Here is a 19,072-nt window from a genome sequence, read left to right as displayed (position 1 = left end):
CCTTGGAGTCAGGTCCCACTGCCATTGTGCAGGAATTTCTGTTGCATTGGGGCACTCTCCTGTATGTTTTGCAACACACCTATTGGAATTAAGAGGGGGAGGAACGCATGATGTAGCTATTCAGTGATATTAATCGGTACAAAGGAAAGCATTGCGATGCCCCTTTAACTGTATAATGCGAGTGACGAAAGCCCACCATAAAGCTTTATTTGCTCAGCATTTCACAGTTTAGCGATCGTCGTCATTGAGTTATCTGTTTTCCGAGAGCTCCTTGTCGGATATATTCTTCCGTAGAAACTCTCCATCAGTACTGTCGAAGGCGTTCTTTATCCCGCATTCCTCGAAAGCGCGACCAACGAGCTTCTCTGGAATGCTGGCCCAACCAAGCGTGCGCGATCCAACTACAGAGTTTGGCTGGAGAGGCCAGATTATGTAGCAACACTTTAAACGATACCAGTGCTTTCGGCAGCTATGCTTACCGTATATTGCCTCGTATAAGTCAACTCCACAGCACGCCCCGGGTATCCATAGCTAGAAGATGCATGTCTACAGCGCTTCCCGCAGGATGGCATTGTGGCACGCACACAGCTCAGAGGAACTAGGAGCCCCACCTAGTGTTTGACTTCTGATATGTATCCCCAATAAATATTTATTCACTCACTCAGATGCATAATGGGGCAGCCGCAGGGCCATCATTCGGAGGCAAACGGAGATCAAAGCTGACAAAACGGCCCACCTTCCTGCCTTCCACACTTGTGTACGCTCTGGCCGGCTAGCCTGTTAAGTGGCAATCTGAACCATGTCCGAACTGCCAATGGTCCTGTAGCTTCGGATTGTGGTGTGACGGACAATGTGGAGGTTACCGCTTGCGTTCTCTCGTGCTGTGTGCCGCTCGCTCGGGAAAGCGGCTGGCAGCACGAGCGAGACAGCCCAGCAGTATGCAGCACAAATTGTCATTACCAGAACCGATCTGTGTGTGAATTAACAATTTTTTTTCTTTCATGCACAAGGCTGCATGCATACTGATGGGAAAAGACCTGTGTAGGGCATGTGCATTCTGCAGGCCAACCGAAACTACCTTATATCTCTCGAGTAGGTCTAATTTCGGATGGTCGTTTTCGTAAAAAAAAACACTGACTTATGCGTGGAAGCGTATGGTGCTTTCCTTTTAAAAGCAGCCGAGTACTGCTTTCGCAGTCCCGACGTCGTGTGAGGTGCAGTCATCCTGCGTTCAAATGGGCATTGCGAGGTCAGCATGGTGAAATGACGTCGAAATCGAAACAGGCAATCGATGCCACCGCTAGGTAGTGCTTCCTCTCTCTAGATAACGAAACCAGAACTACAGGCTTGCTCTGAAAGGTGTTCGGACCTGCATATGATAAGTGTCGGAAATTGCACGTACTGATACCTGAAAAAGAACCTCGTATTATGCACGGGTTTTTACGGTAATAAAATTCTCGCGAAAACGAGTTACCGTATTTACCCAATTCCAACGCGCACCTTTTTTCGGGGAAAATACGTCTCAAAATCGCATGCGCGTTGGATTCGAGTGCAAACCGAAACTGCCCCATAGCTGCCCATCGTCATCGCCATTATACGATGTGGGAGCTCACTAACTGCTGGAAACATGGGAGCACGTTTGCTCGTCGTTTTCTGCGTCGCAGGAGCCGTTTTCAACCGGTGTGGCGCTTGTCATTGGTCGCGTGCTCAGCGACCACGGACCGCGTTCACGACGACGGTATCCCGTGCACTGCCGCGGGCGGACGCCTCATCACTGCCGTTGCACGATCAAGATACGCGGATCGAAGAATATGTTGATGAAACAACGGTTGTCGGAAACGCGTCATTTTGGCGGTAAAGTTCCAAAAACGATGAGACTCCTTTCTGTTTTGCGGCCGACTCTCTGACAGAGATTACATCGTCCGCAGGCGGGGCACGCCGCGCCGCTGACGAGGTCGTGCATCATGCCGATCTCACAGATAACAGCACTCCCGCGCCCGTTTTTACAGTCGAAGATCTTTATCTTTCGCTCAGACGCACTGACGAAGTCATGGATGCTCCGCAAGAAGCATCGCCGTTGCCGCAGTTACGCCTAGCAGCAGACGAACCTCCCGTAACCGGAGCTCTCCGCTTGCGCTTGGGGCGTCTTCCTTTATACTGATGCTTTGTCAGGAAATTGCGTGAGCGAAAATCTCGTTTCTCAGTCACATCCATAGCGGAGATAGGAGAAAAACCCGGGCAGAAGCGTTGCTTCACGTCTCGGGGGCGGCAGAACGAAGAAAGAGCGTCTGCGCCCGACCGTGCGGTGGAATGCTCGTAGCCAATGGAACGGCTCCGATCGTACCACGTGATTTGAAGGGCCAGTCGCGACGCTCGACTCGGGCGGGAAACGATCTTTTTTTTCGTATTTTTATCAAGAATGCGCCGCTGCCGAAGTGGCTTCTCGTAGGCCAGTCGTAGACGATGGGTAGGCCTACTTCCCCGCGAATATTCAAGAGCGGGCGACGCCGTGGAGCGAAATGCCGCGTTCCCGAAATTCGGTCAAATTCGCACTTTCGCGAGCCACCGCGAGTGCTTTAATAGTATTTTTTACTAACTTCCCATTGATTATTGGCTTTGATTTTTTTACACATAAAAGAAGAGGCTTGGGGGAATACAAAACGCAAGAAAATACAAAATCGACTTTATCGAAAAAAATCGCGGTTTTTTCACCCGCATCTCCCCTTAAAATATAAAAACGGTTGCAAATTATTTTCATTCGTGGAAGTCACATGCACGTTAGAAGCGGGGCTTGTAGTTTTTTTTTTTTTTCATTACCAATATCGGGCGCGCGTTAGAATCGGGGCTTGAAATTTTTTTTTTTTTGGTGCCGTAAATTGGGTGCGCGTTGGAATTGGGTAAATACGGTATTTTATTTTATTTATTAAACATACTTGGCCCTTTCGGGCCCATGCAGGAGTGTTTACAATGCATCACTGATCAAACAGAGTAAAAGCAAAAATTAAAAAATACAGATGTGTTCTCTGACCCAAAGACAAAAAGAGTAGGAGAGAATTAAACAGAAAAGTCAATTTTTTCGATATAATTAAGAAATAGTTCCACAGACGTACACTTCACCGCATCGTCAGGCAATTTATTCCAATATGATATAGCATCTGGAACATGGAGTACTTGTGGATATTTACACGGCTGACTGGTTGACAGTGTTTTACTATGGTTTGTTCTAGACGAGTGTTTGAATGGCGGGTGTAAGTATTGTGAATTGGCTATTTTGAAGTGGCCGTGAAGAAGTTGGAACAAAAACTTTAATCTTGAAATGATTCTTCTCTGTGACAGGCTTTGTAAATTTGACTGAATTATTAGACTGGTAGTGCTAGTGTGGCATGAATACTTTTTGAATAGACAAACCTCACTGCTAGTTTTTGGATGCGCTCTAATTTGTTGATTAAATTTTTTTGATGGGGGCTCCAGACTATATCCGCGTATTCTAAGGTAGATCTTATAAGAGTTTTATAGGCATTGAGTTATCTGAGTTATTGAGTTTTGTTATCTCTGGTGTTTTCGTTATTGTGGGGTTCAACTGTGTGTAGTTTAACCCTTTTTTTTGGGGTATGAGATTCGTCTTTTTGTTTCCCTCTGAACAGGGGACTGAGAGAGAAGGTGGTTCCCCTGCTGGCTGGCCTGCTGGAGTGTGACGACACCAAGATGTGGACCTTCGAGCAGTTCTTTGAGTCCGTCACGGAGGTGCTGCGCTGCCGCCTCTACCACGTGCTCTACCTCAACGAGGGCCACGAGATACACGCCTACCTGCCTGCTCAGGCAACGTGAGTGCAGGCGTTACTTTTTTTTTATTATGTAGTGTCTTAAAATTAGGTCGATGGTTTTTGTGGGGTTTTAAGTGGCAGGAATTTTCTTTTAAAAGACTATAGACGCCCAGTTTTTGCTTGCATGTTTTCTTTGAAATAATATGTTAGAATGAACGGGTTTCTTTAGGTTTGTCCACACGACTCTCTGCTCACAGTGACGGGATTTGAAGGCGCAGGCTCCTTTCCCAAGCAATGTAGCCCTAGTAAGCCGAGCACCAGGCCGGGCCATAGCTTGTACCCATTTTGAGAAAACCGGTGGGTACCCGGCCGGTGGCGGGAGTCGAACCCATCACCTCCTGAAGCCGAGGCGGGCGCTCTGCCACGAGGCCACGAGGGACATCCCACGGCCAACTGCCGTGGGATGTCCCTGGGATGTTCGTGGGATATGCAGAAACTTTCAACATTGCCTCACCAGTGCGATGGTGCATTTGTCACACTCCATTAGAAGCTGCCTAGCAACAGCCTAGCAAGGGGACAGCAGTTCGCAGTTGGTAGCGAGGTGCTGGAAGTAGTAAGAGAATGTCTATTTAGGGCAGGTAGTGACCGCCAGTCCGGATCTTGAGAGGGAAATAACTACAATAAGAATAAGAATGGGGTGGAGCGCATATGGCAGGTTCTCTCAGGTCATGAATGGCAGTTTACCAACATCCCTCAAGAGAAAAGTATACAACAGCTGTATCCTACCGGTACTCACCTATGGGGCAGAAACGTGGAGGCTAACAAAGAGGGTTCAGCTTAAGTTAAGGACAATGCAGCGAGCTATGAAAAGGAAAATGATAGGTGTAACGTTAAGAGATCGGAAGCGGGCGGAGTGGGTGAGGGAACAAACGCGTGTTAATGATATCCTAGTTGAAATCAAGAGGAAGAAGTGGGCCTGGGCAGGCCATGTAATGCGAAGGCCAGATAACCGCTGGTCCTTAAGGGTAACGGAGTGGATTCCGAGAGAAGGCAAGCGTAGCAGAGGGCGGCAAAAAATTAGGTGGGCGGATGAGATTAAGAAATTTGCGGGAATACGGTGGCCACGGCTAGCGAAGGACAGGGTTAATTGGAGAGACATGGGAGAGGCCTTTGCCCTGCAGTGGGCGTAGTCAGGCTGATGATGATGATGATGATTAGAAGCTGCATCGTGACCTTGTCATCATATACTTCAAAGAAGTTTTGCCACTGGAAGCCCCACAAAAACGATCGAACTGGTGCTAGGCTCTTATTGTGTGTGACTGAATCGTCTAGTTTGTGTGTTGGGTAGCACGAGGCCAGTCACGTTACAAGGATCCGTAAATCTGTGAAGACTGTTTTGACACGGCACACCTGTGCCTCCCTGGTGGTGTTTGCAGGCTGGCAGACCTGCAGGCCGAAGTATACCAGCAGACCAACCTGCCAGCGTCCTCACAGCTGCTGCTTCTTCCCGGTGGGGGCCTCCTGGAGAGCGCCCTGGCCCGTGGTGCCTCTGAGCTGCCCCCCACCACACTGGACAGCCCCTACCTCCTTCTGGACACCAGCAGCGCCCACGTGAAGGCAAGTGCACATGAGCCCTGCTTAAAGGTTGTTTATACCCGTGCCACACGGACAGATTTAATGCCATTAAGTGCTTACTGCCTTAAGTTTTAATGGCATTCGTGCGGTGCCACACGCATAAATTTAATGGCATTAGCCTCACTGCCATTCGCGACCTACTGAGTTCGCCACAACTCATTCGCCCGTGCAGTGTGTACTCTCGTTCCCATTCTACACGCAGAAAAGCATGCAGCTTTGTCAGTAACAACTCCCTAACCAGTAGGAAATGGTCAGTTGTTAACTTTCAGCCAGATGAGGCATCTATACCGCATTTTCGATGCGAAGAGCGTCATTTTAACTAGCCTGATTGACTGGTACTCTCGACTTATGTGCTGATATGCGAGTTTATGGCTACTTTTTTGACGTTCAAAGCAGGAACAGCCGTATTTTCTGGAAAATCGTTTTTACATTACATTTGAACATGATTCCCGATATATTGTGCTCATTAGGAATGTTTATATTCAGTTTAAACTTCTGACTCCCTTGCAAGCGTTGTCATCGTCACTTTCAATAATGGCATTAAATGTGGGCGTGTAGCGCCAACTCCGAAAATAATGGCGTTAACAAACTTAAGGCCTTAAGCATTCACTGCCATTTCTTGTGCGCGTGTGGCACGGGTATACACTGGCAGCTGTGAAGGCCACATTTCTTGTGTAGTGGCGTTGTTGTCGTTGTAACACATGACATCGTGACAACACGCCTCACTGATGGGCCAGACACAGAGCCTGTCACTGGTTGTCTGAACTCAGTGACAGCATGCACGATGTCCTAAGTTCCCCCCTCTGTCTGCTTCCACCCCTCTTGTCGTTGCCGCATCTGCGTTGTGGGGAGGAGCCTTTGTGTTCACGACCTCCCCAGAACAATGTACAAGCTCGTAGCTGTAGCCCTGCTATCTTCAGTTCCCGCTCGCGGCTTTCCCAGAATTCTCATGCACCGAGGACGAGAAACTAGGAGGAAGCCCGGAGCGCGATATCAAAGTAGTCTCAAGCATGCACGACTGCCAAATCACTTCTCTGATCATAAGGCCATGTCTACCTGTAATCTCGTGCAAGGGCCACACCCATGTATTGGCCCCATTTTTTTTTTTTTTTTTTTTTTTGTAGAAAGCAACACTGCGCGAGTCGCCGTGCCATTTTGCGGAGCTGACAAAAAGCCATACTGTGCATGCGCGAGGAGCAGTGACGTGGCACGGCGCACAGCTGGCGCGTTGTCGCTGCGCGGGTGACTCAGAGGTGCCACCGCCGCACTCCCCAGTTGGGCATGCGCTGTAGCGGCGCATAGCTAGCGTGCCGGGGCTGCCGCGCGCTCTCTCTCTCCTCTCCGATGCGCAGTAGCGGCCACGCCAGCTGTGCGTGGTGACGTCACTTGCTCCTCGCACATGCGCACTATGGTCATGCAAGAGCACGCAAAACAGCGAGACTGTGGGCAATGTAGGTGACGCAACAATATATGGCTGCACGCAGATGTTGCTCTCGCAATCCTCCAGGTTTTTTTAGATAATTGAGAGGGGGAAAATGGTTTTACGTTTTTTTTTATTTGTGTATGGGCCACGCCTTCAAAATTCACACCCTACTTTTTCGAAAAAGTGCGGGCCTCACGCCAGTTTGCACAGTACCTCTATTGACAACAATTAGTGGTATCAGTGAAAAACAAATGGGATTTAAACATGATTGTGTCTCTTTAAGTAGCGCTCATTATCCACTTGAAGTGGAGAGGTGGGTCTTGAAGTGAACATTTTTATTATTAAAGATGTTGTAATCCAAGTTACGTGTGCATATGTGTTTCTTCTTTTTGCTTTCAAAAATATAATTAGTTCCAGTATATCTCAGTTAGTTTCCATATTGGAGGAAAACACCATATAAACACTTGTAACGGTCACACTTTTTTTTCCAGATTCAAGGGCCAATTTTCGTAGTGCACCCCGTACACACTGCAGTCAAAACTCGATTTAACGAAAATCCCGATTTAACGAAGGTATCCTAATTCCCCCTCAGACGCCCATAGGGTTCAATGCTTTGACTAACCCGAAATAACGAAACTGATTCCGTGATCTGTCCCGATTTAACGACCCTTTTTTCGAGAATTAAAGGTGAAAAAGTGTTAATTTTTGGTCTATTTTGTAGACAGCACCCCAAAATTTATTGATTGCGAGTCAGCAGTAACAGCGCGGAGCATCTTCGGCCCGCCGCTTTTTTCAAACTGCGCGGTGCAAAACGAGTTAATTTTGAGTCGAGCTCACGAGATGGCGCCAGCAGTAAAAAAGTTTCGTGCCACATTTCATAGATGGCGCTGTTGCAGTTCGTTTTTTTTTTGTGTGTGTGTGGGTTTGTGTGTTGTGCTCTGTGTTCGCTCTTGTGCGGATATTTCCCCGTGCCTTTGAACGCACGTATTTGTCAAGTAGTAGTAAAAACATTTATTTATTTATTTATTTATTTTTTCCAAAAGGAAGTGTTAGGGAGTAGGGGGATGGGGATAGATAGATGTGGAGCTACAGTGGTCGGTCTTCCCTAGTCCAGGATACCGTTGGCCTCCGCCGCTGCCTTGGCCCTCGTCACCAGCATAAGCTGAGTGCTCGGGTCGGAGTCAGCCAGGAGGGCCTCCCACTGCTCTAGACTAGGGCTATTTACCTTTGGTAGTAAAGGGCTTTTTTCGCAGCCCCAGGTGGCGTGGTACGTTGTGGCGTAGCCCCCACACCACACGCACTCTTTCGCGTATCTGTTCGGCCACATTTTGTGATACATGGCTCTGCTTGGGTAGGTGTCTGTTTGTAGTCGTCTGAGCGTGGTGGCCTGCTCTCTGTCGAGGATATCCGCCGGAGCCGAGTACTTCTTGCGCGCTCCCAACAACGCCTTCATTGCCTCCCCGTAAGATTCTGGCGTGCTGAAGGGTTCCACCGGCAAACCCGCCCTCCGGTTCGTGAACCCTCGGACAACGGTGTCTGCCATGAGATTTCCCTCAACCCCAGTGTCAGGGACCCAAATGATGGTGTGTTGAATGTTTGTGTTGTTTGATCCATGTCTGTGTTGTTTTTGTTCGAAGAGGATACTCGCGGCTTTTCGGCCGATCCTTCCATCTCTGTACGCCCTTGCTGCAGCCTGAGAATCCGTGGCTATCCAGTAACTCAGTCCCTGCCGATTGGCTTCAGTCAGGGCTAGAGCTATGGCGATCTCTTCCGCTGCTTGTGTTGTCCTTGTGCGCACTGATGCACCAGTAACTATATTCCCATTGGCGTTCACTACTGCTACCGCCCTAGCGTTTTCCTTCGTTCTGTACTTGGACGCGTCAACATACAGAACCATCTGTTTCTTCTTTAGGAACATGTCCAACTCCAATGATCTCGCCGCCCGTCTTCCTTCGTGGTTCTTCGGGTCCATGTTTCTGGGCACTGGTTTAACCAAGAAAGTGCTCCTAATTTGGCTGTCAATGTCTGTCTTGTCTTCGCCCTCGTCTTCTGCCGGGTATCCTAGCTTGATCAGTAGTGCGCGGCCAGCGGCTGTTCTTTCAAGTCTTTCCATTTGAAATCTGAGCATGGTTTCGCTGTGCTCCTCATAGGTGCCGTACACCCCCATGTTCATTAGCTTCTCTGTCGAGGCGCAGGTCATGACGCCTAAGGCTTGCTTATACGCCCTTCTGATGCATGTTTCCATTTTGTTCTTTTCCCCTTTGTTAGGTTGTAGGTACGGAAGCGCGTACGTCATCCTCGGTATGATGAGCGCAGAAGTGATCCGTAACGCATCTCGCTCCTTCACCCCTTTTCTCTTGTTCGTAATCCGGCTTAACATCCTGCATATCTGTTTCGTGGAGTGTTCCAAGAGCTGGATGGTATGGTCCCGTTTGCCTTTCTCCTGCAGCCACATTCCCAAGATGCGAAGCTTATTTGTCCTTCTTACGGGTTGTCCATCTATCTCTAATTCTATCGTTCCCCTGTCCTCTTTATTTTTGTGAAGTCTAATAAATTCTGATTTTTCTGGGGAGCACTGCATCCCGCTAAATAAAGCAAATTGACCGATCTCATCCGCCGCGCTTTGCAGTATTTCTTGCTTGTTTCCCGTCGATCCTTTTGTCGTCCACACTGTGATGTCGTCCGCATAAACTGAATGTTCTACATCTTTGATGTTTTTCAGTCTCCTAGTTAATCCAATCATTGCTATGTTAAAGAGCAAAGGTGAGATGATGGATCCTTGTGGCGTCGTCTTCTTTTCTGACCTAATGTTGTTGATGCCGATCGTTGCTGTTCTGTTAGACAGGAAGGCCTTTACGTATGCGAAGATCCTTTCCCCACAGTTTGTTGCCGAGAGTTCTGTGAGAATGGCATTGTGGCCGATGTTGTCGAAGGCCCCCTTGAGGTCTACGGCCAAGATTACGCCTTCTCGAGTGCCCGATATTTGTTTTAGTACCGTGTCTCTTAACTGGAGCATCACGTCTTGCGTGGAGAGCCCCGTTCTGAACCCGAACATGGTATCCGGAAACAGACCGTTGTCCTCCATGTAAATGCTCAGTCTAGTCTTGACCACTTTCTCGTATAGTTTTCCGAGGCATGAAGTTAGTGAAATGGGCCTAAGGTTCTCCAAACTGGGTGTTTTCCCTGGTTTAGGTATCACGATAATCTCAGCGTGTTTCCACTCCGCCGGGACCGTGCCCCTTTCCCAGTGCTCGTTGATTAGTCCAGTCAGGCTTTCGATTTGGTCATCACTGAGGTTTCTGATCATTGCATTTGTTACTTGATCTTTTCCCGGTGTTGTGTTCCTTGTGAATGACCTGGCAGCCACGTATACCTCGTAGTCTTTTATCGGTTCATCCAGCTTCGAGTTCCTTGTCCCTGAATATACCATGGTGCAGGGTGGCACTTGCGTGTTTCCGACGTACCTGGACCAAAGAAAATCTGTAATCTGGGCGTCCGTTCCCTGAAAATTGTGCGTGATACGTTCTATCGTTTTGCTGTTTTCTCTTTTCGATTTTGTCGGGTCTATGAGGTGCCTGAGCAGCGCCCATGTTTTAGCGCTACCCAAGTTGCCGTTTAGTTCATTGCAAATTTGGTGCCAATTATCTCTAAGTAAGTTTGCAGTGTGGTCTTCTATCTCCTTATTGATCTGAGCTATTCTGAGTCTCAATTTCCTGTTATGTTTTTGTTTCTTCCATCTTTTCGTCAGTCCCCTACGAGCCTCCCAAAGATGTAGCAATCGTTTATCCGCACGTGGAAATTCATCGGTGACCTCTAGCTCTGTAGTATTGTCTCTGTGGACCTCCCGTAGTCGTTTGGTCCACTTTTCGATGTCCGTTATCGCAGTTCTTCCGGCTTCATTCTCCAACTGTTCACGGAATTTTTTCCAATCTGTGATTTTTGTTTTTCTCTGGATTGTGCTGAACCTTGTAAGTTTAATTTGCGTTTGAATTACGTAGTGGTCACTTCCGAACTGCTCCCCGGTGTTAGACCATTCGTAGTCTAGGATATTTCCTATGATGGTCAAATCAGGGCTAGTGTCTCTTGAAACGCTGTTTCCGACCCTAGTAGGGTATCTGCTATCGGTAACGATTTCCAGCCCGTGCGTGTCCACTCCATCTAGGATGGTTTTTCCTTTCTTTGTATTCATCTTGTAGCCCCACTCTTTGTGCGGAGCATTGAAATCTCCTACAATCACAAGGTGGTTTTGTTTTACCAGGCCGATCACCGCTCTAATGATTTCTCTGAAGTCATGTCTCTTCTTGCGAGGTGGTGAATATATGTTAAGTACGAATAGGCTCTTCTCCCCGCGCTTCTTAGGTATTACCTCTATTAAAAGGTGTTCTATATCTTCTTCTGGTGTCGTGTGCTTGTGCGTAGTGACCCCCTTCTGACATAAAATGGCCACTTTTTTAAATCTTTCATCTACTATGGTGTCGTAGCCGACTATCTTCGGCGAAGTGTTAGTTTCTTGCAGCGCTATTACAGTGGGAGGGTGTTTATGCTGCATTACATGTATGTTGAAATCGTTTTTTTTTCGAAATCCTCTACAGTTCCATTGCCATATTGTAAATTTTTCTTCTGCGTTAGCCATGATGTGACACTACTGCTGCGCCGCGAAGATCTTCGCGCTTTCGTTTAGGTAGACCTGTTCCAGTGCTCTCTTGTTTTGTCTCCTGAACAGTTCTGCCAATCTCTGATCGGTTGCGTTCAGTCTGCTCATGATTTGTTCCAGCGTTGCCAAGACTGTTTTCTGTTGCTCCTGTATTTGGTGCAGTGGTATAGTAGCATCTATTTCTTCCCTTACTTGCGGTTGTACGGCTGCTGGCCCTTGCGTGCTTGTTTTCGTCGTGGGCGATTGTACTCCGTGTACTTTTCCTCGGTTTGTATCATTTTCTTCTCTTTGTTGTCGCTGTTCTATAAACGAGAGCCTCCTTTTTAGTCGTTCATTTTCCTCTCTAAGTTCCCTGTTTGTTTTTTCTAGAGCTTCGAATCTAGCCTGTATCGAATAGTCTAGAGCAGTGGGATAGACTGGAGACTCGCTCCTAGACTGACTCACCTTCTTGGACTGCTTGGTCTTCTGTTTAGATGCGGAAGCGCCGTGAGCGTTCCCTCGAACCCAGGCGTTGTCGCCATCGTGGTCGGTGGTTCTCGCGTCTGCTAGCCCCGGAAAGTCTCCCTCTTTGAAGAACGGCGTTCGGCTTCTGCTGCCGCCGCGCCTGTTCCGAGACGCAGATCTCGAGGATCCGTTCTTTCCTTTCGTTTCGGCTTCCTCGCTGTCGAACCACCGTGGCCTGTGACCACCGTGGCAACTGCTTTCTTTTTTCTTGCCTTGCTGGTTCTGCTGGCCTTTCCGCTTGAGACGTCTCTTACATCCTATATCGCCCGTGGCGTGAGCTTCGCCGCACCACTCACACCTGGGCTCCCCACACTCGTGTCCGTCGACGTTGGCACGTTTGCATCTAGGACACTGCGGAATGGGTTCTGGTTTCGGGCAGACGTCTGATCGGTGCCCCTGCAGGTGGCATCTCAAGCACACCTGCTTCGTAGGTTGGTAAGGGTAAACTCTGTAAAGTCCTCCCATCACTGCGACTGTCTTGGGCAACCTCGGTTCGTCGAACGCGATGAGCGCTGACTCTGACTTCCCGAGCATTCTTGCGTAGACTGCACGAATTCCCGGCGTTGCTACTTGGATGTGGTTCATTAGGATCTCTTGCTTGGTGCCGGCCATCACTCCATGCACCACACCCCGGATAGTTCCCTCCGCCGTGGAGCAGTAGGCATTGAACTCGAATTGTTTGTCTCCGAGGCACAACTTCCTCGTCTTTTGCAGAGCTTCTGCCTTCACACCATCTGGCGTCCGGACTATTATTATGTTTGAGATGGCTTTCACCGCGACAAGCATGTCGCCGATGTATACCAGGTTGCATTCCTTCACCAGGGCTTGTATGTAATCGCTGGGCTTGAAATCTCCCACTCTTAGGTTGTGGCTCTTCAGTCGGAATAAGATTTTGTATCCTCCTTTCGGGAGCTGTACGAAATCTCGCCTGTTACCAGGGAGTGTCTTCAGTTGGTTGTTGGCAGCGGACGCCGGTGGCGCGTTCGGGACCATGGCGTTCGGTCCCGGCGTCCCAGGTTTCTGCTGCTGTGGCTCGCTCGTTCTCACTGGAGTCTTGTTTGCCTCCGAAGGTGTACTTGCCTGACCGGTAGCTTTACTATCCTTCTGGGCTCTGCGCTCCACTAATTCCTTCATCACTCGCCACGGGGTCTCGTTGACTGGGTAGACTCTTGGTTGTTCTTGCGGTCCCCTCGTAGCTCCAGCGTTGTTGGTGCTTGCAAGCTCCATGGCTTGGGGCTGGTCCGTACCCGGGTTATTTTCAATAACCGGGGCTGTAATGTGTGCCGCAGTCGATGCTGATGCCATACCGCCGTTGAGGCTGCTCAGGCCCGGTAGGGCCAGCGAAGCCCATGCGTCTCCTGCTTCGGCCACGGCCGACGCTACGTCGGCGTTAGGTGTAGCGTGGCTCTCGCCGCCTCAAGATTTCAATGTCCCGTAAGTGGAAAAGTATTCTACTCACAGAGATAAAATTGGTGTCCAGATGGTCCTCGTAACTTCACGGAACACATCCAATAAACACTTTGCATTAAACTGGGGTTTTCCGGTCAAGAACACTGACGATTCACGGAGCCCATGCAGAGTACGTCCGCGTTCCCGCGCAGTTGGGTGTCAACCCCCACGTCTTTGTCAAGCTCAGCTTGTTAGGCCTCCATCAGTCTAGCCTTGCTATCGTGAACGCGGACGTGGTGTGTGCGAGCAAGCGCGCCGTTAACCCTCCTGACTAGCAGATGGAGCCCTGCAAGAAACGAAAAAGGCTTACCCTGGACGAGAAAGCGGACATAATTCATGCTGTGACAAGTGGACAGAAGAAATGTGACGTGGCTGCAGCACATGGCATTCCAGCGAGTGCTCTCTCCACAATATTGAAAGGAAAAGATGACATCCTCCGCGCCACTTCGTCGGGGAATCTCTCGCGCAAAAAAACGCTGAAGACCACTCCTCAAAGCAAAATGGAAGAGGCCCTCTTCGCCTGGTTTATGGATTTGCGGGCGAAGAATATTCCCGTGAGTGGAGACCTGCTCCAACAAAAAGCTCGCTCTTTTGCGTGCTTGCTGGGCGACGAGTTCAAGGCAAGTCCCGGCTGGCTGTCGCGCTTCAAAGAACGACACGGCATCGTCGGGAAAGTGCTCAGCGGTGAAGCGAGCAGCGTAAGCATGGCTGTAGTCGGCGACTGACAGTCTGAAAACTTGCCCGGCATTCTGGGAAAATATGCCCCCAGCGACGTCTACAACGCCGACGAGAGCGGTCTATTCTACCAAATGCTGCCTAGAAAAACACTCGCCCTGAAGGGGCAGGCCTGCCACGGCGGCAAACACAGCAAACAAAGGCTGACTCATTTGCTGTGCGTCAGCATGGACGGCACCGACAAATGAGACCTGCTTGTCATCGGAAAGAGTGCGAGGCTGCGCTGTTTTAAAGGCACCAAAAAGCTTCCTGTGAAGTACGTTGCCAATTCAAAGGCTTGGATGTCGCGTGCTATTTTCGCTACATGGCTGAAGGAATTTGACAGCGACATGTGTCGCCAGAAAAGGAAAGTGTGCCTGTTGCTGGATAACTGCACGGCCCACTACATTGCAGAGGTCGAGCTGACCAGCGTGGAGCTCCGCTACTTCCCGTGGTTCAACGTCCGTGGTTCAGCCCTTGGATCAAGGGGTTATTAATAGCGTGAAGTGCGCATACAAGCGTCGAGTCGTCGACAGAGTTCTCCTCAACCTGGAGCTGAAGCACGAGACGAAAATAGATATTTTTATGGCGGTTGAGATGGTGGCGGCAGCTTGGAGAGCATTGAGGCCGTCGATAATTGTCAACTGCTTCAGGACTGCCGGTTTCGGTACACTAGGCCCTGAAACTGCCGAAGCTGGTCCGGACTGCGCGAGCGCCGTGCATGAGGATGAAGATGCCTGGGAACACCTTCACTCAGTGGATGAAGTGCCCACAGGCATAAGTTTCTCAGATTACGTGAACGCCGACGCAAACGCAGTCGCAACGGAAGTTTTGACTGATGCCGATATGTTGCAGCTTGTAGGAAGCGTGGAGGGAGTGACGGCTGAAGACACTGCCGACGACCCTGCAGGTGCCGGAGCTCCCATGCCGACACCAAGTCAGGTGATGGATGCTCTCGATCTGCTGCGACATTTTGCCGGCGCACACGAGGGGACGGAAGACGCGCTGGACGCACTTCAGACCTACGAGAAATCGGTGCGGCCGTTGCTCACAAAGTGCACGTAGGGAAAGATCACCGACGGAAAATAAATTTGTAGTCCCCTCGGGCCTTTCTTGTTGAGTAAGAATTTTTGTTGTTTTTTGTTGCGGCGCCGGTCGTTTCCGCTGTCCGCAGTTTTATTTTGGGAGCATTTATGCTTCACAAATATGATGCTGCGGTAGCTTTCTGGATGCCGCCATACCATATAATCGAAAGTACCGAATTATGTGCCCAAGAAATGCCTGATTCAATTTAACGAAGTTCTCGATTTAACGAAATAATTCACGGCTCCCCTCAACTTCGTTAAATCGAGTTTTAACTGTATGCTTGAAAAAAAAAAATTCATTTTTAAAGTAACAACATACCGATCAGGGAATGAGTCGCATTTATTCTATGTTCACTTGTCACTCGCGGAGTCTTCAGACTCCAAGTTGGTGTTGTGTGCTGGTGCACGCTCATACCTCAAGAAGTGGCACAGCATGTCTGCTGTCAACGCGTAGCCGTTGTTCCGCACTTCCATCACATAGCAGAGCAGCTCTTCTTCCAGTTTGGGAAACTTGCACGGCTTGCCTCGGAAAGTGTGCTTTCTGCAGCTTGTGTTGGTTGTGTTGGTTGTGTTGGTTGCGCCATCGTCAGGCGCTCTTCTCGGCGATGTCAATTTCTTGTCCGCCGTACGCTTGCCACGTTCGAGAGCAAACTCCCAGCCGTGTAGCTTGCCCATCATGCGAAAATTGCAACGCTCTGCGGCAGCAGAAGAAAGCCACAACTCCCGTGCCTTTGACAGCCACAACGGCCACGAAAAGCTGGAGCTGATGATACTGATGCCGATATGGATAGCGGGAGCTCACGGCAATGGAAATAGTTGGTGATAATGATGATGATGATGATGAGCCGCGGCCTCAGACGCCATCATGGGTGGCACCTGGACAGTCCTGTGTGTGTGCGCAACCTCTGCGGTCAAGCGCAATGTTGCTTACGGCCAGAGCTTATCATGGAGGCCATGGCGCATGCATCTAGAAGGTTATTTCCGCATGGGCCATAGAAAGTTGCGGTGTTGCCCTTACATGGATCTTTTTTTTTTATATGTACATATATTTCCTTCGGGAAAACGGTGCGGCCCGTACATGCGTTCGTACGATACTTCACAGTAGTGAGTAATAGCAGGTAGTAGGGAATGGGCCCAGCTTTAAAACAAAACAAAGATGGCGGCTATCGGGACGTGGTCATGTGATACAACAGGCGGTCGTGTGATACAACAAGTCCTGTCGCATTTCGCTCTGAAATTGCTATTTCCGGACTTCGTAGGCGAAATATATAGATATTTCAATAGTTGAAGGTAGAATTTAGACCTTGAGAATTTTTTTTTGGCAGGAACTTTAGAGTGTATTGATCCCGAATGTGCCATCTTTAGAAATTTCATATTTTTTATCATTTCAAGACCTGCGCGTTTCTCCCTAACAGTCGCCATTTACTTTTTATTTTATTTTATTTGTCTTCACCCCTCGTCTTTGTGCAGGTGCAGCCCGGAGCTGGTGCCCAGACAGCCCGGTTCCCGGCGTTCCCCTCTCCCACGTCCACCCTGGAGCACGATGCCTCCCAGGCCAAGACCTGCTGCAGTGTGGCCCACGCCATGCAGCGGCTGCTCGACCGGCTGTGCCGCTGCCACCGCCAGCTGGCCAGGGCGCCCCACGCACTGAGGTGAGGAGCAGTGCTGCACACTGCAGAGCAACCCCATGGGCACCCCGAACCTCCCCTGGACGTCCTGTGGACATCCGCAGAACGTTCGCAAGATGTCCAAGGGAGTTTCAATGTGCACTGGGCACATTGATGAGCAGTACTGCACACTGCAGAGCAACCCCATGGGCACCGAACCTGCCCTGGACGTCCTGTAGACATCTGCAGGACGTCCGAGGGAGGTTCAGTGCCCACTGGGAAGTTGCAAAGCACTTCAGGAGTACTTGACGCTAGGTTGCTTTGTAGCCAAGGCACGCTGGCATGTGCAGTGTTGCTTTCTGTAAGGGCGCTTCAGTTTCAGTTTATTTATTTCCCATGTACACATGGAGAGGATCGAAGGAAAAAAAGCCAGGAATTGTGGCTTGACATGCCCCTCGGCCCCCACATTGCAGGGCAGCAAGTAACATGCATGTTACCTACACAAGTAGCATCGCAAAAATCCAAAGCAATGGTTGTCAAAAAAGGTTGGTGCGTCATTAGAAAAAACAGTAATGAATGAGGCGCACAGAAAAAAAAACGATAACAACAGAAAAAGGAACAGAAAAAGCACACTTCATGGAAAAACAGGTGTAATCATAACCCGCTGCCAGGGAGGTTCCAGGGTTGGGGCGCTTGGCTCCCGAGCCTGAGGACCCGGGTTCAATCCTGGCTGCGGCGGCTTCGTTTCAGTGGAATCAAAATCGGGGAGGTGTTCGTGTCCTGTGCGATGTTGGTGCGCGTTAATCGACCCCAGGTGGTCTAAATCAATCCAGAGCCCTGACACTATGGTGTCCTGCATATCCTGTGTGTTGCTCTGGGACTTTTAACCCCACTACTTAAACGGTCAAACCCACTTATAGGAGGTACAGTGGAACCTCGATTATACGTCCCCCGGTCATGCGACGACCCGCATTTTACGACGAATTTGTGCGGTCCCGGCAAGACCCCCATAGAGACAATGCATTAAAAACCTCGGTTATACGACGCAAATTTTAGAAGGACCCCGCTTCGTACGACGGCTGGCTCGTACCGTCCGTCAAAAAAGGTCGTCAGCAAACGCAGGCCGGGATGTACCGTATTTTCGCGATTCTAAGCACCCCCCGAATCTAAGCACCCCCCCCACCCCCCCCCCCCATTTTCGGAAAAAGATTTCCGAAAAAAAAAAAACTTTGCATGCGAATCTAAGCACCCCCTTTTTTGCGCGGAAGAGAGCGTTGCCGAGGCCGCCAAGTGCACTTGCTCTCTTTTTCGTCGAGCCTGTGCAGTCGGAGTCCCGAGGAGGCGCGGCCTGCGCGTTGTTGTTGTTGTGACTGAGAGAAGGATGAAAAGGAAATTGCAGGGGCCCCTGCCTACTGGCTCCAGCCAAGCCACCACCCTGCCTACTGGCTCCAGCCAAGCCACCACCGCTGCCAAGTGCAGATAGAGGAGAGTTAAAAGATCAGAGGAAAGATAAAGAGAAAAGATAAGATGCGCGGGCCCCTGCCTACTGGCTCCAGCCCAGCCACCACCGCTGCCAAGTGCAGATAGAGGAGAGTTAAAAGATCAGAGGAAAGATAAAGAGAAAAGATAAGACGGGCTTCGCAGGATGCTGCTGAAAAAACAGATAAGCGGGCGAGGCCGTGCTCGCCTCGCCGAAGGGAGGACAGCGGCGTCCAGGGCGCTTTTTGTGTTGCTGCTTTCCGACACTGGCGGCACAGAACTGTCTGCAGCTATTTTTCTTTTGAATGTTTCCTAAATAAAATTTTTCTCGCGCCCGTTTCATCGAGATTTCGCCGCGAAAAGAGAGGCCGGGGGGGGGGGGGGGGGGGGATTCTTTGATTTTCGATTATACGACACCCGGATTCGTGGTCCCCTGAACGTCGTATAATCGAGGTTCCACTGTATTCACTGAGGCCGCTTTGCCAGACAGCACGAGCATCGTCGCAGCAAACGCGCCATGTTTGCGGTCGTTTCCCACCAGCTCGCGCAGTGTCACGATACCCCTTCAGGTACCCAACCTGCACTGTTAGCGATCTGTAACATATTTACATGTTGTTAAATGCGTCAGCGACCACTTCTATTTGTGGAACGCTTATTGTGCATGAAGTTTGCGGCTTCTGTGCCGTGATATCTCAGCTCGGCAGCAAAACTGGCTGGCTGCACTGCACGCGCGCAAGAATGTACACGACTTGCAGCTT

At 49.8% G+C, this 19,072-nt stretch overlaps 1 protein-coding gene across 1 annotated transcript in view; it reads left to right on the top strand.

Annotated features, from left to right (window-relative positions):
• The window catches only part of LOC149337152 (inhibitor of nuclear factor kappa-B kinase subunit epsilon-like), an 85,924-nt gene that overhangs the window by 25,608 nt on the left and 41,244 nt on the right, over window positions 1-19,072 (top strand). Inside the window, exons 9-11 of the mRNA XM_089553355.1 lie at window positions 3,645-3,824; window positions 5,201-5,381; window positions 16,699-16,880. Of these exons, the coding sequence (XP_089409481.1) occupies window positions 3,645-3,824; window positions 5,201-5,381; window positions 16,699-16,880 (543 nt within the window). The remainder of the gene's footprint in view (window positions 1-3,644; window positions 3,825-5,200; window positions 5,382-16,698; window positions 16,881-19,072) is intronic.

This window comes from Amblyomma mixtum, chromosome 7 (assembly GCF_055824585.1).
Source record: "Amblyomma mixtum isolate Tamu chromosome 7, ASM5582458v1, whole genome shotgun sequence".
NCBI lineage: Eukaryota > Metazoa > Arthropoda > Arachnida > Ixodida > Ixodidae > Amblyomma > Amblyomma mixtum.
Note: the sequence above shows the minus strand (reverse complement) of the source record. Positions and strands in the feature narration are given on the sequence as shown.